General features: G+C 36.2%; 1 protein-coding gene across 2 annotated transcripts in view; it reads left to right on the plus strand.

Annotated features, from left to right (window-relative positions):
- The window catches only part of LOC121424559 (cAMP-specific 3',5'-cyclic phosphodiesterase 4C-like), a 36,318-nt gene that overhangs the window by 9,113 nt on the left and 4,613 nt on the right, over positions 1–22,592 (plus strand). Inside the window, exons 1-8 of one of the 2 annotated variants that reach the window (XM_041620286.1) lie at positions 6,022–7,455; positions 14,085–14,264; positions 17,023–17,133; positions 17,893–18,079; positions 18,733–18,826; positions 20,092–20,336; positions 20,747–20,845; positions 22,122–22,286. In XM_041620286.1, coding sequence (XP_041476220.1) covers positions 7,382–7,455; positions 14,085–14,264; positions 17,023–17,133; positions 17,893–18,079; positions 18,733–18,826; positions 20,092–20,336; positions 20,747–20,845; positions 22,122–22,286 — 1,155 coding nt within the window. In that variant the 5' untranslated portion in view covers positions 6,022–7,381. Of the gene's footprint in view, positions 1–6,021; positions 7,456–14,084; positions 14,265–17,022; positions 17,134–17,892; positions 18,080–18,732; positions 18,827–20,091; positions 20,337–20,746; positions 20,846–22,121; positions 22,287–22,592 lie in introns of those variants that run through there. The other variant, XM_041620285.1, reaches the window with a different exon arrangement.

Genomic DNA, 22,592 nt, shown 5'->3' on the forward strand with positions numbered 1-22,592 from the left:
TTCTTTTTGCTGCTCAGTGCTGCTTGAAATTGGATTATTCCTGGAACTTGGGAGTGAATGTTATTCTCTGTGCGTGGTCTGTTTATGACAACTTTGGAAAGAATAGGCCTATAGTGATTGGATGTTTGGTATCGGTTGCCAAATATTTTGTCAGGTTTGAAATTAGATTTGATTTTCTTGGACATCATTATGAGGGAATGCTGGCAAGTGGTTATATGGTGCTAAACCTACTTCAACCCAGACGACTTCTGATTAAACAGTTCTGGTATTCATTAGAACATCATGCTGTAATGTCTGATTTGGTTGTTTATTCTGTGATGAAAAACAAGTCTTGCCCTAAGAGTTCGCATGATTTTTGATCGCACTGGATTATTTGTTCAAGGATTCCTTCTTTTAACCAATATTTTACAAGAGTGTACATACTCCATTGATGTACAGCCGCAAAGTTTTCTCTTTGCTATTGCTTCCTAGTAGAATTTAGGGAAAGCAGTATATTTTTTCCTCTGTAATGTTAAGATATAATTTTCTACCTGCTGGATTAATTTTGTAGGGTTGAGTAATTGCAACCTTTATTTTTCAAATGCACTCTCCGAAAGAAATCAATACTGTACCCTTGTGGGTGATATTTCATTTCCGGTTTATCTGCTAAGTCTAGAATCATGACCGAGTGAGAAGTTAATTATATGAATTAATATCATCGTGATAACAATTTTCCATAGCCAATGAAAGTGTAACATGTGTAATTTTCCCTATGATATAATGTTATGTCTAGGTTGCCATGGCAACGCTTGACCTATACAACCGTCAGTGACTGAATTAAAGCAGTGCTGTTACTCTAACTCTAATCAAAATCTTGGGAGTTGAGACCAACTCAATTATTGAAATGAATCTGTATTCTTGAGCCAGGGTGATTGCATAAATCTTTAATCATTATTCTGTTTGTGAAGCTTCCTTTCACTCTGAAAAGATTTAAATGTGTCCTGTGGAGATTCCACTGGGTAGATACCACAAAACTGAGAAATATCACACCCAGTTGAAACCTAATTGATGGCGTGGTGAATATTGAGGTCTTTTTTTATAGATAAGCATGCGTGTTGGACTACAATATGAATATCGACACTTTGTACAGCTACCCATTGATCTAGTCCAACAACTACCAGCAAAATGTATATTTCTTATTTGTAGGTCAAAGCAATTCTTTAAGGCTTTTTATATACCCGACTTGGGAAAAATAAATTGATATAAAAGCTTGTTATTCTTTTTTAAGAGACATGTAATTATATATAGGGGTGATATAACTATTGCCAAATAACCCCATGATCATTGACAGTTAAACTTTGAAAAGGCAATTTTTTGGTAACTTTTTTTCCTGTAATGCTTCCAGACAGAACAGTTCATATTTCAAACTTTGTTCTTTGAATTGACCCATTTCAAAATATTTCATGGTTAAAATTATGGAATTGATTATTATTAAGTTATCTTGGTTTAAGTTTCCCATTTTATAGAACCGAACCCCCTAAATAATTGTAATCTCTATATTATCTACCCTTTCCCCATCTCCTTTCCCCCATCCCCTCTTCCTACCCCATGGTGGCCTCCTTCCCGTTTCTCCTCCTCCCTCACCTCCCCATGTCCCTTTGTCCTTCCCCTCCCCCTTAATACCCTTCTTCCTTTACCCCCACCCCCCTTCCCCATCCCTCTCCATCTATCTCTCCCTCCCCCATACTCCCCTCACCCCCTGTCCTCTCTCCACCCCTCACCCCTTTCTCTCTAATCCCCCCCCCCCCCCCCCCCCGGTTTTGACTCTTCAAGCGAGTGAGCTTTATTTAACATCCCCTTCACTTTCCACCCCATCCATCTCATCCATGGTATCCCCGGAGACTACGGGTAACTCGACCCAACCATGGACACCCCTCCATCAGGGAAATCCAAATATACCAGACACCTCTTCTACCTACTTCACTTGGCTTGTATATAAGCATTCGATGCCCACTAGACCGAGCTGGGGGGCCCCCCATGCCGTCGTCATCATCATGGGTTTTGTGGGATTTGTGCATGTTAGACCGGCAAAGCCAGATAGCTTTAGTTTCAGCCTTCTCTCGGGTTTGCCATGTCACGGCATACTCGAGCGGCAACAAGGTTCGCCAGATGTATAAAAGGCCAGAGGCATCACATATTTCATGAAGGGTGTAAGATTTATTGGTTGATGCATGTGCGTTTGTGCATGAACACATGGGCTAGCATATAGACCTACACATAAAAATAAGAGGCTGCTTTGTATACAGACTGAACTTTTTGAAGAGTTAATTAAACTTCTCATATGTGCATCGTCAAAATTCTCTATAAAGATCAGAGGGTATTGTTTCTTACATTTGTTTCTTTTATGTACATGTAGGAACTTACTGTAGCAAACATGTGAAGGAAATAATAAGGAAAAATAATGTCGTTAAGACTTCATTAATCATCTCTTTTCAATTGGAGGCCAAACCCCGGTGAGAAAGGATATCTTGTTTCATGTTCGTGGACTGTTGCTATGGTGATTATATTCCTAATTTGTTACATTTTATCAGTTTTGCAGAGCTTGACTTGATTGCAACACAAGTTAGGCATTTTCAAATATCCATTATGATAAAAAGGCCTCCGTCTCAAATAAGTATTGCATATGGTACTTTGAATCTGTTATTCTCTTTTAAGATGGTGTTCTCCATCCCTCAAACAATGAAGAAAAAAAATAATGCAGGGACGGTATTACTCTGTAATAGATAGTAGGTTGAAAGTGTGGAAGTCCCATCACAATAAAAAGGGGCACTTTTTTAGCTCTGCACTATTTTAAAGGGATACTACTAGCTGAAAATAATAAGGTTTGAACAGATTGAGAAAAATCAGACAATCAAAACAATAAATATTTGATGAAAATCAGACAAAGAATAACAAAATTATGGCATTTCAAAGATGTACATTGTTCTGATAAAACAGTGCTAGGTATGTCTTCATGAATATTCAATGAGCAAACTGATGATGTCATATCCCTGCTTGTTCTTTTATACTTAATTATAATAAATTAGGTTTATTCAATTTTTTTCCCTCCAACAACTAAAACAATTGCATTGACAACTGATTTAGTGCATTAGATATTCATTTCTGTAACTGATTTCATTATAAGGGAGACATATAATTCACACAAGTATGATATAATAAAAAAAATTATTATTTTATGTTATAAGATAAGAAAACGTAAAGTGGGATGTGACATCATCAGCCCACCTAATGAATATTCATGATGACTGTTTACACAAAAAATTGCTAAACTTTAAACTTCAATAACTTTATTATTTGTTATCCGATTTTGATGAATTTTTGGTCATTTTGCTCAGTGAATTCTACTCTATGTATTTAGATATAAATATATTCAGCCTGAATCATCCCTTTAAGTAAGAGATATAAAGGTATAATCACATAGTAAATTGTGGTATATTAGGTAACTTGAAATTATAAAAAGTGCTTTACCATGAAGTTTGATCATTTTTATAGGCCCTATTTATTTTCAGACCATATGATGCATCCTTGTAAAGTTACATGATTTAAAAAACATCCAAGGATGTCATCATGTCACATGTGTATCACCTTGCATCCCCCCCCCCCCCATCACCCAAATTGAAATACATGTATCTTGACCACCCCCTCCCCACCTCTGACACATGTAAAACTTTTAATGTTTTGATATAATTGTCATTGAAATATTGACTGAAAAATCTTCAGGAGCAATCATTCATTTGGTACACTATGTTATGATTATTGTCATGAGCTTAACATTGCCTGGATGTCTGCTATGTTAAGAGCATCATTATCACCATCAACCTAATTGGGCATGAGAGACAAATTAACGCTAGCCAACCGTTAAACTACCAACGTTGATTGTATTTAAAGAATTGCTAATGATGTTTCACTGTACGACATTTAAATGCATCATTAAAGCCATCAGTCTCCAGTGATGCTCATTGCTTCGTGAGTGGTTTTCCCCAAGATTCTACTCGTTCCTTACATACTAATCTCTTTTGACAGGTATAGCATTAAAGGACAAGTCTACCCCAACAAAAAGTTGATTTGAATAAAAAGAAAATTCAACAAGCATAGCACTGAAAATTTCATCAAAATTGGATGTAAAATAAGAAAGTTATGACATTTTTAATTTTCGCTGAATTTCACAAAACAGTTATATGCAAATCCTGGTCAGTATGCAAATGAGGGGACTGATGACATCACTCACTATTTCTTATGTATTTTATTATATGAAATATGAAATATTCAAATTTTGTCCTTATTGTCCAGTGATTCAAAGTTTTATTCCTGCCTGAACATGTGGCATTACCATTGTTATAATGTGTTATGGTTCTTTTAAGTTGGTCCTTGATGTCAAATTGGTAAAAATTGAAATATTGTATAATTCAAACAATAAAAAACAAAAGAAATAGTGAGTGATGGACACCATTGACTCTCTCATTTGCATACCTTTGAGTTATGCATATCACTGTTTTGTGAAAAATAAGCGAAACTTTGAATTGCCATAACTTTCTTATTTTACATCCGACCTTAATCAAATTTTCAGCATTGTTGATGTTTGATTTTTCTTTATCTATTTGAATCAACATTTTTCTGGGGTGGACTTGACCTTTAAGCAGCTCGTCAATGATTTTTGCGGGCATTTGTTTTAAGCTACTGAAAATAAGCATTTTGAGAGACACATCCTACTTGTATTCTCCCCTTTGCATCACCCCCTCCCACGCTCCAACTACCCTCCCCCTTCTCCCTCCCCTACCCCTTTCCTTTCTTCATCCCCTCCCCCTTTCCTTTCTTCATCCCCTCCCCCCCCCTCTCTCCCTCCCTCTTTCTTTCATTCTCTCACTCCTTTTATGTGCTTCCTCCTCTCTCTAATGCATTATTGATTTGGCGACACTCTGCACTTGAACAAGCATTTCTATTGCATTATTAGAGGGTGTTACCGTGTGAACCAGACCGTACCGACTTGGTTTGCTTGTGTCTTTTAAACCAGGGCAACTTGAAATTAAAGAGATGGGACTATGCATATCAAATGTTGTCAGTCTTGTCTCACACATAGGAAACACATCCGATGCAATGCGTCTTCTAAAGCACTTTCATCAGGGATGGACTTCAGGGTCAGCAGGGCTCGAATTAAGAATTCAAAGGGGCCAGGCCTTTTTTTTAAATAGGGCACTCACAGGTTAAGTTCTCCCCAGCAAAATGTTGATTTCAATTAATAGAGAAAAATCAAACTAGCATAACACTGAAAATTTCATCAAAATCAGATGTAAAATAAGAAGTTAAGGCATTTTAAAGTTTCGCCCATTTTTCACACAACAGTGATATGCACAACTCGGTGACATGCGAATGAGTCAGTCGATGATGTCCATCATTCACTATTTCTTTTGTTTTTTATTGTTTGAATTACACAATATTTCATTTTTTACAGATTTGACCATAGGAACCGACTTGACTGAATCATATAGTGTTAAACAATGCTTATTTCACATGGTCATTGTTTCACTGGACAATAAGGAGAAAATTAGAATGTTTCATATTTCATATAATAAAATACAAAAATAGTGGATGACGTCATCAGTCTCCTCATTTGCATACCAACCAAGATGTGCATATAACTGTTTTGTGAAATTAAGCCAAACTTTAAAGTGTCATAACTTTCTTATTTTACATCAGATTTTGATGAAATTTTTAGCGTTATGCTTGTTGGATTTTTCTCTTTTTATTCAAATTGATTTTTTGTTGGCGTGGACTTGTCTTTTAAAGGATAGGGAAGGTGGTGCTCACTTTAGGGGAATCCAAAGGCCATTTAAAAAGACAGGAGTAGTAATATTGTGTGACACATTAGCCCACTTGACGTCCGTCCATGTAAAAAAAATACTTCAATATGCAGTTAGATAAAAAAAATTAAATCACTTGATTACAAAGCTGATTACTATTATTATTTCTAGAAATGCTTTTTATTTCTTCATCACTCAAAAGAAATCTACTTAATCATTTCCTTCATCTTTGGCTATTGTCATGGGGATTGTAAACAGATCATATTCCATCTCCATGGTTATATCAAATATTAACAATATTCGGATCTGTTACCAGGTAGTCACTTTAAGGTAAATATTTTCTTTTTAGGGCATACCTAAATTTTCTAGTAAATGAAACATTACCCAATGGACTTTGATCTTCCAAGTGCATGTATCTTCCGGTCGACATAAACTCCAATTTGATTGTTTCCCTTTTGATATGATCACCTACTGCTTGAGATGTCTTCCCTTCATATCTTTATGATATATTCTGCATTTTTAAGATGCGTTGTAATAACCTCCAGGCTGTATGAAATGTAATATCCGGTATTCGGTTCGTGGTTTTCTTCAAGTGTGTTCCTTTTCCCTTCCAGAGGTGAAGGAAATTCCACATCCATAAAGAAAAATCTTGTTTGCTTTCAGTGATGTCCTAGACACTGCCTTTGTGATAATTTTCTGGAACACCTTTCATTGTATTAATGCAAGGGGGATCCATTCATCTATTCATTCATCAACAACTCCCCCGTGGGGATCCGCCATGGGGCGTGCGTATTCTACCGTGACAATAACGACTTGGGATTTTAATATTTTCTAATGGGATTCAAGCTGTCCTTGTTTCACAAGAACCGGGATTGTTTGATACATAATCCACTGTATCTATCTATCTATTTTCTGAGCATGCCAAGTGCTTGATAAAAGGCCAAATGCTCTGTACTTATCACCGACGCACACAACCCTCACGCATCATTATCCTAGCCAACGTTCACTCTCCCGTCAGATCTCTTGTGACTGAACCTTTTCGTGAGAAAGTGAGAATCACCTCGCCATGAACATTATTCAGAGCAAAACTCCGGATTTACGGATGCTGTCTTGTCAGGAGACACAAACGACACATCACTGATGATTTCTCTCTCTCTCACTCTCACCCAGTCACGTTGTAGCCAATCTCTTATTTGGAGAAATGTCTTCATTTTAGTGTGTCATCAAATCCGCGTTTGATGTCAATAAACTTGGCCTACGTTGTGACGTCTTTTAGGAATAAAGCAGGAATGTCGCTGGATTCCACTGAAATGTCTAACCTCAGGTGGTTCTACTGATTGGTCATATTACATTGACATCAAGGATTATCAGCTTCAAATGTCCGTCTCCTTTGAATTTGAGTTTGAAGTTGGAATTGGAAACACCAATCTTTCTATCAGTGGCAGCCTGACCAGTGGACATATCTGATTGTTTATCAGAAATCACCGGTGAATATATTTCTGATTTTGTAAAAGAAAAAAAGGCTCGCTGTTGAAACTTGCAACATGGCGAATTTAAAGAGCCCAACGTTTGGTTATCGTGTGCTTAAAATTCGCAAGTTATCTGAGCCGGTCTTCAGGTGAGCATTCTGCATATTTTTTTTAGTATTTCACTTGATTAAACATCACAAATTGGCAGTATTCTGTTTGTAATATTTGAAGTTTGGTATTCACATGTATATTTTTTAGTGTGTATTTACCTGTATATCATATACATATAGTCACATACCCATGGATGAAAGTTCAGTTGAACTGGAGACATGTTCATGTTTAAAACATTACTTGTGTTGGACCTCCCCCCCAAAAAAAAAAATGTATGTGGTATAATTAATGGCAAGTCCACCCCAACAAAATGTTGATTCGAATTAAGAGACAAGCATAACAAGAGACAATCCAACAAGCATAATGCTGAAAATGTGATCAACGTCGGATGTCAAATAGAGTTATAAGATTTTTTCAGTTTTACGCAATTTTACACAACAGTTGTATACCTGTTGTGGTCGGTATGCAAATGAGGGGACTGATGTCATCCACTCACTATTGCTTTGTATTTATTAGATGCAATTTGAGATATTCTGATTCTCTTCTCATTGTCCTGTGAAACAAGTATTCTTACTCCCTGAACATGTGGTATTTTCATGGTTCAGTCAAGTAAGTACTAATTATCAAATTGGAAAAAGTTGAAACCTTGTATAATTCAAACAATAAACAACAAAAGAAGTAGAGAGAGACATCATCGACTCTTTCATTTGCACGTCACTGATTTGGGCATATTAAATTCTGTTTTGTGAAAATTAAGCAGAAGTTTAGAATGTCATAGCCTATTTACAATCTGATGTCTATGAAATTTTCTGCAGTATGTTTGTTTGAATTTTCTCTTCTAGTTCAAATCCTCGTTTTCCAGGATGGAGTTGACCTTTAGTTTTGGTTCTGTACTAGTTTGTTATATTGCTGTTTCAGTGCATAACTTAATTATTGCTACACGTGATAGGTTCCGATTCCCTGTTATGGTTCAAGAAAAAAAATATTGAAATAGAACATATGTTTGCACAGAATACTTACAATCAATAGACGGTATTCATTTCTTCTGCATGTTGCACCTGAGGAGAGAGTCGATGTAGCAAGGTAGCTTTTTAAAGGTAAATGCTAGTTTTGGTAACGATATCAAAATGAGTTCATACAGAATCCAATGAAATGACCACTAAAGTGTCTGTTTGTATAAATAAAACGCATGTGCCAAAGGATTCTGGAAGAAATTGTGTAATTGCTGAGAAATCAGCAAATAAGCACGGGATTCGGGTAGGGCGTCGGGCCCGACGCCCTAAGCAATAATTATACATTGTCCCACGTGCGCTTATCTGTGTTGGGGATTTTCGGTGTGAACATTTTTCAGCGTAGATTTCAAGATTTCACAAAGTCCAGTTAATGTAACTGTACCAGATCTAGATCCTCGATGATATACTGGCAATTAAGCCTTGTTTTACAGACATTCTCATGAAATCAGTGTTAACTGCAACTACTGGAATTTCTCTTTAAATATGTGATTTAATGAAAATAACTTTGTCTTCATTGTCATAAGATCAGTATTAACAGTGCTTTGCCAGTGGATCCAAATAATTTTGTTTTCTCATTATTCTAACATTACTCTAGCAGTACTCTTAAAATTTGCACACTTTACCCATGCTGTGTTTAGTTGATAGTTAAAAGCATCAACATTTCTCGAAAAATTTTACCTCTATAGAGAGAAAAAAAGAGAATATAAGAAAAACATAGGATCACCTTCAAAGCTGTCAAACAAACAGCGCAGCTATTGGGAATAATTGATTGATTCGTTCTATATAATCTCATTGTGCTGAGCAATCTTGACCTCAACCCAATCCAGTATTCCAATCTATTTTGATACCATCTGCCAAGGAGCCAATAAATACCTTGAAATACTGTTGAGAAACAGAAAAAATATATATTTCATGACCTTTAGGTTCATGATTTCAAGTCTGCCTTGCTGAAGTCGACTCAGAGAATGTCTAGGCTAGTTTTGCGAACCATTTTGTAGTTGATGGAAAAAAAGAGGAAAAGGGAAACGACTATGACTTTGGTCCGGAAGCATTTCAAAATGCCTGTGCTGGCCAAACATACACAAGTATATGCTTGTATGCTGAAGTCAGGTTTTACTTTGATTTAAACTCCTGTCTAAAGTTGTGGCTTAAATAGCCAATTGTGACATAAATCGCTAATAGTAGAGGTTCAAAGTATTAGCTCATTTGACCATCAAATCAATCTTAATTGCCTGAGAAGGATGAAGAAGATAAATGTCTTCAGCATTAAAGGGGAAGTTCACCCTGACAAAAAGTTTATTGTAAAAATAGCAGAAAAAATAATAAAAAATATTGACGAAGGTTTGAGAAAAATTCATCAAATAATTAAAAAGTTATTAGAATTTCAATTATTTGATTTGTGACGTCATATGCGAGCAGCATTCCTACATAGCGAATGGTAAAAAATAAATGAAATGTCATTTTCTCAGAAAATTAAAAATGGTTTTCATTGTACCTATTGTATATCAATAGACAAATCATTTCAAACCCGATCATGAATAGAAAACATAATTAAGTCATCAGGAACCATAAAAAATTTGAAATTCATGCATTTTATATTACATAACACATGAAGCAGCTGCTCGTTTATGACGTCACAAATCCAAAACTTTGAACTCCAATAACTTTCTTATTCTTTAACGGATTTTCCTCAAACCTTCACCAATATTTTTTATTATTTTTTCTGCTATTTTTACAATTGACTTTTTGTCAGGGTGAACCTCACCTTTTAAAGAATTAGGAAAGAGCAAAGTGAATATACTTTAAGAAATTTATAATGTACGCAACTTTTTGACATTTTTGGCTTCCCATAACTTTAGTTAGGCCATGATCCAAGTTAAACCCGTCTTCATCATACGGGCTATTGAGTAACGCATTCTCTGTCCTATAATGGTTGTGTGTAACCTTTAAAAACCACGGCTCGGATTTGTCAGACATGATGTCGATATTGATGCCAATGGAGTAGCATGTATCCGGTTATATCTGCGGCACCTGTCGATGATGCACCCCTTTATTCATCCTGTAATTGTCACGTATCGAAAAGTGATAGACATGTAGACGATCTATCCTAGAGCACAATCTCATCACCCCCCCCAACATTCCCCCCACCCTCTGTGGCATTTCTGAATCGTTGAAAACATCTTACGTGTAGTTGGTTTGACTAGTGATCTCAGTGGGCCTCGCGTTGCTCGGAATAATAATCCTTGCATAATGGTACGAGCGAATTATCCCTCTAAAGCAATGGCTCTTTTATTAAAACTGGAAAAACGGGGGCAAGTAAACATTTTGAAAGTCCATTATACTTTTTACAGGCCTACATGTACATGTTAACATTTTCAGTTTTTCATGCAGACAGGTTATGTCACTTAGATTTACTTTGTAGCTAGGCTTAGGCCCTGTATTATTTTTTATCTGTTTATTAATTCATTTTTTTGCCTTTCTTCCCCACCTAGAGATTTTAAGTTAATCACATCACACCCCTCCTCCCCTCTCTTATCTTCTTCTATTTTTTTCTTTCCAACATTTCCCATCCAATAACCCCCCTTCTCCTTCATGTTCATCCCCCTAAAGAGTGTCAAATTCCTCTCCTTGCATTGGGCCTTGTCGGCAGGCAGAATCAAATTAGTCTGCTGCATACGTGTCTTCTGAGAGACAGCAGATATATCGAATTTGTGGGACTACAGGGGAACGGGATAATTCATCAGGTTTTGCCACCGTCCTGTCACTAATCTGTCACCAAAGGGAACGGAAAAGGGAAGGCTTTTGCCACCTCCTGGGACGCAAAATTATAATTCTTTGCCATTTTTATGAAAAGAAGGCAACATGTAGAACTTCGGTGGCGGATTAAACCAGTGAGATGAAAATGAAATGGCTTCTTTTTTAACACGGCTCAGATTTGATCAAATTCTGTTGCATCCCCGGCATGCAATGGTGGACGCAGTACTTCATTATCATCAAATATGTATGGATGCGTTTCGTTGGCGTGCAAATATTTTCAGAGGAGGTTAATTTTTTTTTTTACAAAATGGCAAGATGCCACATTTTTATTCATTTTGTCAAAAGTTCACCAAACTTTCCCCTTGTTGATAAACATCAGTCAGCATATGGCTCACCAATGCACTTTTTAATACACTCACTGAAAGTAAGCTTCATGTCAATTTCTTAATTCTGCTGATGTAAAAAATGATCAACTGATTGGGACTATAAAATGCCAGCTATGTCAATTTTTTTTTCATCTGTGTTACAAAATGCTTGCATTCATTATTTCATTTCCTAATGGAAGTACTGGTACATGTTCTTGTTAATGAATTATTTTCTTCTCTTGAAAAACTGTTATGAACCAGAATCCCAGGATAAAACAATATTTATCTGATATTTCTCAGGAGACTCCCTTTTTTCATCTTGGGGTATTTTCTTGTTGTGTATACATCATCACCAATGTCAATAAGTGTCCTTACTGGTCAAATTTGATGTAATTTTTTTGTGAAAATGTCTATAATCTCATGAATTATCAATCGTTGACAGTCTCATTTGACACCAGAGATATTGTACTGCTGTGGTACCAAGAATTGAATTTAATCTTCTTCTTTCTACTTCCACAAAGCAAAATCTAAACTTAAAATGCATTTATCTCAAAATTTGTTTCAATCTGTGAAAAGTCTGTTTAGGGCAGTTTTAGAAAATGGTGATGATATGTAATGAAAGATGGAAAGAAAAGTGAATGCTTATTGTTATATTTTTCATTTTTGTGTATGCCCTATAAAGTATTTTAACAGTTGTGTGAATTCAGTGTGTGTACAAGGTTTATTGTTTTACCATGGAGGTTCTAACTCCATGGTTTTAAAAACTTAATGCAAAGCTCTTTCACTTTTCATCTTTCATCATTCTATGTTAGTTATACCCTTTTCATAAACCCATCCTCCAATTAGCCGCCCAAGAGTAATGCGGATAATTCAATAAAAATTGCGTTCACAAACTCCGAAAATAATCCGCACTATTTTTACGAGCACCCATCCTGAAAAAGGCGGATAATCGTCATGACAACTGGACACCCCCCCCCCCTCAGATGCGGTGGTGTTGGAAAAGGGTGACCTTGTGGCCGCACCATGGCAATTATCCGCATTATTTGGAAATGCGTTCATAAAGTCAAAATCTGGACCCGATGCTGCTATTATGCATAATAGCAGCATCAAAATAATGCGGATAACTCTGGTCCTCCTCCGATTTTACGACCAAATTATGCTGCTATTAGCCGAGTAATTGGGTTTATGAAAGGGGTCTTGGGTAGTATGAATATTAAAAACAGTAAACCATTAGTACCTACAAGATGTGTGTCTTGGGGGAAGAACAGATTTTAGCACCTTGATATATTCTTATCATAAACATTTACACAGGGGATTATGATAATCCTTAGTTTGAAAATTATTCATCAGGTGTGAAGTTTCCTATCGTAGAAGGCTTTCTGTGGCATTTGTAATGACTACAGGGTAGGTGCTGTTTTTAGCTTGGAATTTTACACTATCAGTGCATTATTTGGTGGTATGCTCTGGTGATGGAGTCTTGGTTTCGGGAATGAAGGTGAAAGTTCATACATTTACTCCTGGAATTACAGGGATTTTCAAATAAATCCAGATTAAGATTAACTGGAGAGTTTCCGGTCTATTTCTGGAGTTAGATTTAGATTTAGATCCTATAGTGACTTGTGTTTGAATAGAAAATGATTTAAAATCAGATTGATAAAGATTTTAATCTAAACTTAAAACTTTAATGGTCATTTTTCATAGCCAATCTGAATTTTTCTGTTTAATTGATGAAATTCAGAGTGAGATTGTCAGAAGAAAGTGACTCCACATTGAATTAAATTCATTTCGCATGACATAGTTAATAATATAAAGCACAGAGCTTCTAGACTTGTAATTGTATAAGAAATTTTGCGTTGAAAAAAAAATACCCGGTACACGGATAAGTGATGGGATCTAGGATATATGTATCGCGTGAGACAAGGAGACAGACATACTATGAAAGAGAAACAGAAAGATTGTGCGAATGTGAGAAAGTGAAGGAGAGAGAGAAAGAGATGGAGAAGGAGGGTTAGAAAGAAAAGAAGCTCAGTCTTTTCTATGTTTCTAGAGGCCGGAGAAAACGCACCTCTTTGTAATTTGTTTGTGTTTATATGCTCCCAAATGCAGTGTTTGTGTGTTTCTAATGATTAATATTGTTCCTTCATCTTGAACTCAATGATGTCGAAAAACAAACATGTTTAATAATTATGCTCCTATACTGATAGTTCAACCCACTGCAATTCCAAAAGGTCTTATTTATTTTCAGTATCAGTTTTTTTTTTCTATCAAGTGCAATCAAATGAATTACTACTCTTTTGCCTATCTGTATGTAAAAGGAAAGATAATATTCAGCTTTTTTACGTAGTAGCTCTTAATTATCAGGAATATATGACTCTCAAGCACGTTACAGATGTATTTTATCCATTGATATCATGATTTTTTTGCATTTTTTTTTAATCACTTTTTTTTATTTTCAAATTCTACACCTGATTTCCTCATCATAGACAATAATATATTTTCCTTTTTTGTTTTCTATTTTTCTCTACCTTACAGCTTTGATGTTGAAAATGGTCCATCACCGAGCAGAAGCCCTGGCTTGGAGGCGGCGAGCCCGTCTTCGGGCCTGGTGCTCAACTTTCCCCAACGGAGGGAGTCCTTCCTCTATCGCTCGGACAGCGAGTTTGACCTCTCACCAAAGTCCATGTCCAGAAATTCTTCCATTACAAGTGAATCGTAAGTCCCGATTCTTTCTCATTTGAGATAAAAAGACAGGAACGTTTTGATCATGAAAAATTTTCTCAGGAGGAATATTCTGAGTTAAACCAGGGGGCCGTTTCATAAAGATGTTCGGAAGTTTAGAGTGATTTTAAGAATGACTGGTGATCCTTTCTTGTGTAAATGATATTCACCATTAAATGTTCATTGGTGATTATATAACACATCAACAGGTTCACCAGTCATTCTTAAAGTTGCTCTTAACTCACTAACAGCTATATGAAACACCCACCGATTGGAATAAAGAAATTCTCAACATTACAATGATAGGTTATCTCTTTATTGAATTTGTAATTAAGTTATGATCAATCATTGATAATTTTCGGTCTAGTATTTTTGGGGAAGCGCTAGATAACAGGAAATTACTTCGGATGCTGACCAGTAAAAAGCTCATTAAAAAGTCATTACAATTGCAGTCTTCAAAGATCATGATGATACTCATACTATATTCTTTGTTTATTTTCGATTGGTCAATCGCCAACTCATTCACTCCCCACATGGCCTACCTTCATTTAGTCTAATGCCATTCCGTCCATCAACACTTTGTCTAACAGCCATTTGATCCTGTAACTATGTGGTCGACTCACCATTTTGTCTAATAACCAGTTGGTCCAATAGCCAGTTAGTCCATATACCACGAAATGAATGAAAATAAAATGGATATTGGACCAAATGGTTTTGAAACAAAATGGTCACAGATGAACTGGTGATTAGACGAAGTGATAAGTGGACCAAATGGTTATTGGACCAAATGGTTGTTAGATGAAATGTTGATGGATGGAATGGCATTAGACTGAATGAAAGTAGACCATGTGGGGAATGGACGAGTTGGCAGTAGGCAAATTGGTAATTTATTAAATTCTTTAGCATGTTTTGCTGTCAAAAAAACTTCATTAAGTAATTTGCGTGTTACATGTACATGATGCATGCTCCCTCGACATCCATCATGAAATTTCTACTTTTTCTTTTTGGTTGACAGCGTTTTCCTTGATAGCATGCGCAGTGAGGAAAAATTATAAAGTGTAAAGAAACATTTTTTGTGAATGATGGATACCAACATGGATAATGATGGATGATATCAACAAGTAGGTCTTCATGCAAAGACTAGCACATGCAAAACTTGCTTTTTGGACTCAAGAGGGCCTTCAGTACACAAAGCATGAATAGGCTTCGCATTCAAACCCTTAAACTCGAGTGAAGGGTTTGCACATCAGATGAAACAAGTGCAGGGAAAATAAAAAGGATTAATCAGTAGGAATATAAGTACTGTCAAGGGAAAGTCCTAGAGTATTTGAAATTTTGAATGAGGTTTGTAATCACTTTGAAGAGAAACTCTGATTAATGCAAGGTATTGTTGAGTACATTTTCGTAGACCGATCGATCCCTCGGTCAATACGTATGAGTGACGTAATTATAGGGGTATAACGTGTGCGCTTGTATCATGACATCCAGAAATTTGATGTTGCTCATATCAGTGACTTCTTGCATAAGTTATGATATGTAGTGTTTCATACATAACTACCTTTTTGAGGTCACATGTTTGTACAGCATTCTCGAGTTGCCCCCGGCAACGTCATTGCAAATCTTTGCATCATGATGATACTTCATCCTGTACTCATCTTCTCAAATACATTCCTCATTCAGAGAAAATTTAATTGCCTTTTGTTCCATCTCATATGTACTTTTAAGAATAGCTTTCAATATGCTCTCCCTTTTTTACTCCTCAACATCAGAAAGTCGTTGTGGGTCTTTTAATGAGGCTGAGGATTTTTTGTTTCCGACATGTACATCAAAATTTAGTATTTTAATCTTATAAACCTTGCTATTGGTTTCAAAACATGTCCTGAATGTACGTGGTTAAAATTACTACAGTAACTACAAAATTATTATCATCCCATATCATTATCATACAATAATACATGTAATTCCATTAGGTTTTTTAAAATCTTTAACAATAGATAAACATATAGACAATAAAAAAAACTTAATTTTCACATTATGATTGGCATGCCATTGACATACATGTAACAATATTCTAGTGTAGTTATCATTAGTTTCACTTATTTTGCCTTAGCTTGTTTTTCTGTTTGTTATAAAATGAATTTGAAATTGCATGCCATTCAATATTTATTTATTTCATTTTTTATCTTATTCTGAATCTTTATAGAATACACAAAAACATACCTTTATTTTCATCACTCCATTATTTTGTCATCACACTTAACAGTGGAATTGTATTTACCCACTGTTATTCAAAGGATCCTGAGGAACATTTCTCATTCAAATAATTTTTCTTGTCAATTCAATTCCAATTTTTCTCAAATGGAATGGAAAGAACAAAACTAATTGGTGACATAAATTTGTTTATGAAAATCCATATTTTATTGTTCGAAAAAGACATGAAATGAAATATTAAAAAATTTTGCTTTTCCCTATTGATAGTGGGCCGGCAGCCATTGTGCAGCGCCAGATCGATGAGGGTTTATCCCCTTAAGTCGTTGAATGCCAAACATCGTAGCAGCAACTCCCATCTTTGAACTTTTGGTCTCATGCGGTCGGGTTGGAACTCCTGACCTCCCGGTTGTGAGACGGATGCTCTACCAAGTGAGCTAACAATAATTATAGTTACATTCATATAGCACTTAATACTCTCACGTTGCTACGCACTTAACGTTGTGATATAATACTTTTTCTTTCCTTTTTTTTGTGTTTAAAGACATGCACAAGAAGACATTATCGTCACACCATTCGCCCAGATCCTTGCCAGTTTACGAAATGTACGGAAGAACTATGTCAACCTTACGGGTCTATCTCAAAGCGCACCAAGGTAAGTATGCAAGAGTGCATTTGTGGATACCCAAACTCACTTTATATGTTGGTGATATGTGTTACTTAATGCCCATCTGGTAATTGGGATGATTGTTTGAGTTTGTCTTTCATTCTGAAAATAAACTGGTTAAAACGACTAGATTGGTAGTCAGCTGGATGTAGCTGATATATGTAGTCGTAATACTAAGTGAGAAATGACTAAATATGATAGTAAATGTTCAAATATGACTGAAGTAACAGTTTGTACCAGCTGTTTTTAGCTAGTTTGTTTTTATAGTAATATATGTTGTATGATTCTGTCTTTATTTTTCCCAGAGTTTGTCCAAATATGTTTTTCTGAAATTATTGGAGTATGTTGATAAGTGTATAATTGTGAGTAAGCTTGCCTGTGTATACTGGAGCGATATTTCCGATATGAAAAAAATGGGTCTTTTACATTTCTGAAACCTTTAACATGCTTTTCATACATATTAAAAAATAGAAATTGTGTTTTGTCATAAGAAAATGCACACAGCAAAATAAAATGAATTCTGCTTTGGAAAGGTAAATTCAATGAGTTTTCACATCAAAAGTACAGAATGAAAAAAATTGTCTATTTTGATTTATTGCTAAACTGAATATCACTGTCCCTGTATCTTGTATGCCCTCAGGCAAAGTCATGTTGTTGTTCCGTTGAACCTGTAGAAAGAGCTATGCCTGGCATAGCAGCCAGTATCTATATCATAACTCCTGTTTCGTTTGACATTTGTTACCATAGCACCAGGCAATCTCCAAGAAGTACTCAGGCAAACAAGCAGTCATCGACGCAATCGTCGACCGGGTCATCGACAGAAGAGAATACGTCCAAGATGGCGACAGACACGTTAGAAGAGCTAGACTGGTGTTTAGACCAATTAGAAACCATGCAAACACATCGGTCAGTTAGCGACATGGCAACAAGCAAGGTATCAACCTCATATTTTGTGCATCTTAATTCAATTTTGAAACTTATTTTCATGAAACGGAATAGTTGGAAATAGTGCGAGTAGCTCTAGTTGACATTTGTAGATTTTTTTTTACATGCTCGGAGGTTCAGAATTGCCATCAAGTATTTAGAACATTTAAAAAATGATAAGGAAAATTGTTTTTCTAGACCTGCCTAACTCAAGGCTACTCAAATTTATTGTTTAGGGAAGTAAGTTAAATGAATTGGAATCTGTTGAATTTTTAAATAATTACTTCCTCTGCAAAATGTGTGCATGCCAAAATCAATCTGATTTCTGTCCCCATGGTAGAACTACCATGGATAGTATTTGAATCATGTACATTTCATGGTACATTTTCTAAATTTATAAGCAATTTTATAATGTATATCACTTATCAGTCAATGAATTTTTTAATCAATCACTATATCAATCATGATTTAAGCATATGCATTGTTGCCTACTAAAAAAAGATGGTCCCAGTACACAGTCTTGAGTAACTCCAGAATTCAGTTATCAACAGGTTAAGTCAAGAGGATGGAAACCATTCTAAGCAAAGCATTGTATGTCCACTTTGACGAAGTTCTTGTAGAATTGCCTTTTTGATGACATTTATGATAACCTTATTTTCCCAGTTCAAACGGATGTTAAATCGAGAGCTGTCAGCCTTCTCGGAAACAAGTAAATCAGGAAACCAGATCTCAGAATACCTCTATAACACCTTTCTCGGTTAGTGTTGCCAATTTAATGTATATGTACATGTATATCCTAAAAGCATTGTTCAACCTTATTGCCCATATTCTATTGAGAGAATGATCTTTTTAAATTCACAATAAATGTGAAGCTGTTCGCATATGTGGCATCACAAATCAAATAATTAAAGTCTAACCCTTATGCAGATACAATAAATGAACTAGAACATGTAAAGTTAGTGTTGACCAGAAAAAATTAAATGGATGCTACTTTGCTTTATCTACACATTTTGCAGTAGTTTCCATTTTCTAATTTTCATGTTACAGCACATATGTTGATAACCATCCAGGGCACCGTTACACAAAGATTTATAGTGATCAATTGCTAAACGAAATGGCCTATCAGGCTCACCGTTGCATGCGCATTTTTTCTGAGTAGACTGACTAGGAACCAATCAGAATTGCTCTTTCATTAAGTGATTAATCACTAATCTTTGTGTAACGGGGCCCAGATCTCCATTCTAGCATGTGGTTTTAAGAATGAGGCGATAAGAAAGATTGTCCTTTGTCAAGAAATAGATAATGAGAAGAAAATCAAATTGTCTCAATTTCATGAAATGAATACTTAACCCCAAAATGCAATTTCATTAAATAAGAAAAAAATTGTTATGATATTCATGAAATGGGTTGAAAAGGGATTGGAGAAGCTGCAATACGATATTGTATGAAGATGAAATTTATATTACTCTTTTGACCTTTTATCCCTCCTCTTTACTCTCTACCTTCTTATCCCCCCCCCCCCTCACTTCCATCTCTCCTCATTCTGTCTTTCTTACCCCTCTCTCCTATGCTCCTGTCCCAACACATCCTCCCCCCCCCCTCACTTCCATCTCTCCTCATTCTGTCTTTCTTACCCCTCTCTCCTATGCTCCCGTCCCAACACATCCTCCCCCCCCCTCACTTCCATCTCTCATTCTGTCTTCTTACCCATTCCCACTTACCCCTCTCTCCTATGCTCCCGTCCCAACGCATCCTCCCCCCCCCCTCCCTTTCATCTCTCCTCATTCTGTCTTCCTTCTTACCCATTCCCTCTTACCCCTCTCTCCTATGCTCCCGTCCCAACACATCCTCCCCCCCCTCACTTCCATCTCTCCTCATTCTGTCTTCTTACCCGTCCCTATTACCTCTCATATACCCCTTTCCCAACGCATCCTCCTTCCCCCCCACCCTCCCCCTCCCTTTCTTCTCTCCTGGCCACGCCCCTTTTTTCCGGCCTCACTCTCTTCCCCATCTCCCCTACAGACAAGCAACAAGAAGTTGATCAGCCATTACCGTTGTCGGCAAGGGAACTGGCGCCCTCGCCGTCGCCGCTCAGCAAGGCACCGGCGTCCAAGAAGCTCCTGAAAGCCAACGAGCTGATGAAGATCAAGGGAGTGAATACGTCTATCGTCAACAAGACCAGGCACAACAATAACGTGATCAGCAACGAATTAGTCAAGAAGTTTGGTGTGCCTGTTAAGAAAGAAAAAGAGGAAGAACTTGATAAGGCAAGGAAAATGCCATAATTATGATAATAATGATGATGATGATGATAATAATAGTAATAATAATAATATTGATAGTGATAAAAATGATTATAATGATAGTGATAATAATGATAATAGTAATAATGATGATAAAAGTGATGATAATGAGGATGATATTGATGATGATGGTGGTGATGATGATGATGATGATGATAAAGATGATGACATTGATGATGATGATGATAATGGTGATGATGGTGATGATGATGATGATGATGACGATCATGATGCTGAATGATAGTGACAATCATTCAAAAAGAAAATACTCCCATCTGGGAACAGTTTAGACACTTCATATAGCTCCTTGTAATTTTGTATGCATACAGAAATCTTATGCTAACTCTTTCTCTTTTGTTTTTTTTTTACTTCAGGAGTTGAGGTTACTTGATTCATGGAGCATTAGTATATTCAAGATTGATGAAATCACGAACCACAGACCCCTCACAGCAATCATCTACAGATTATTTGAGGTAGGTTATTGGATTATATACTTCCATTTCATCTCATATCTTTAAAGGTAAAATAAAGTAATTGCAGCAAACAATTATTTCATGAGAATGCCTTTTAAATCAAATTTAATTATGTCACTATATTATCATAGATCTAGATCTGGTACATTGAAATCAACTCATTTTTGTGAAATCAAAGGTCACAGCTCATCATATATTCGAGTTGGTTCAAAAGTCTGAATTTGTTCATATACATGTATATGCATATTTGTTTCTGCATGATATTAAGTTCAATCATATTAAGTTCAATCATACTTAGTGAATTTCTGATCGCTTTAGGGCTGGGGCACATCAAATTTCTAGTTTTTCCATGTATTCTAGCTTGGCAGGGATGTTTTCATTATACCGTATTTGATAACTTTCTTTCAAGGGGGGGGGGATAAATATGTTATCTATTTTTCTTAATAATTTTGCCTTTTGATGAATGCAGAAATCAGAACAAAGGAAAATATTTACTTGGACATAAGGTTAATCAAGTATCACTGAACATCCTGCATGAGTTTCACGTCACATGACCAAGGTCAAAGGTCATTTAGGGTCAATGAACTTTGGCTGAATTGGGGATATCTGTTGAATTCCCATCATAACTTTGAAAGTTTATGGATCTGATTCATGAAACTTGGACATAATAGTAATCAAGCATCACTGAACATTTTGTGCAAGTTTCAGGTCACATGACCAAGGTCAAAGGTCAATGAACTTTGGCCGAATTGGGTGTATCTGTTGAATTACCATCATAACTTTGAAAGTTTATGGATCTGATTCATGAAACTTGTACATAAGAGTAATCAAGTATCACTGAACATCCTGTTCGAGTTTCAGGTCACATGATCAAGGTCAAAGGTCATGTAAGGTCAATGAACTTTGGCCATGTTGGGGTTTTTTGTTGAATAACCATCATATCTCTGTAAGTTTATTGGTCTAGTTCATAAAAAGTGGACATAAGAGTAACCATGTATCACTGAACATCTTGTGGGAGTTAGAGTGGTATTCAAAGTCAGCACTGCTGCTATATTGAACCGCGTGATGCAGGTGAGACGGCCAGAGGCATTCCACTTGTTATGAGATTAGACCCGACCCCATTGGTATGCCTTTTTTCCTATATTTTTCTTTTCAGGACCTTGCTTTATTGAATATATTTCAAATTTCAGAAAAGACAAGTTTGTTGGAATTGAGCTCATTTTAGTTGTACATGTATGCTGTGGACTTATTGGTGTCTTTCCTTGTATTTTTTCAGGATCGAGGTTTATTAAAGACATTTCAAATTCCAGAGAGGACATTCTTGATATACATGATGACGTTAGAAGACCACTATCACAGAGAAGTGATATACCACAATCAAATTCATGCAGCTGATGTCGTTCACTCTACACATTTTCTCTTATCAGCTCCGGCACTGGAGGTAAGACCTGTTGATGGTGGAAGCAGGGTATGATGAGATGCAATGGTGGTGGTGGTGATGATGATGATGATGATGATGATGATGATGATGATGATGATGATGATAGATATTGATGATGATATTGATGGTGACGGTGATGATGGTGGTGGTGGTGGTGGTGATGATGATGATGATGATGATAATGATGGTGATGATGATTATGGTATTGATTCTGATGGTGGTAGATTAAAGGGAGATGTTGATGATGGTGATGATGATGTTAGTAGTGATGGTAGTGATGATTTTTTTTTTCAGATGCCATAAATT

This window comes from Lytechinus variegatus, chromosome 11 (assembly GCF_018143015.1).
Source record: "Lytechinus variegatus isolate NC3 chromosome 11, Lvar_3.0, whole genome shotgun sequence".
Taxonomy (NCBI): domain Eukaryota; kingdom Metazoa; phylum Echinodermata; class Echinoidea; order Temnopleuroida; family Toxopneustidae; genus Lytechinus; species Lytechinus variegatus.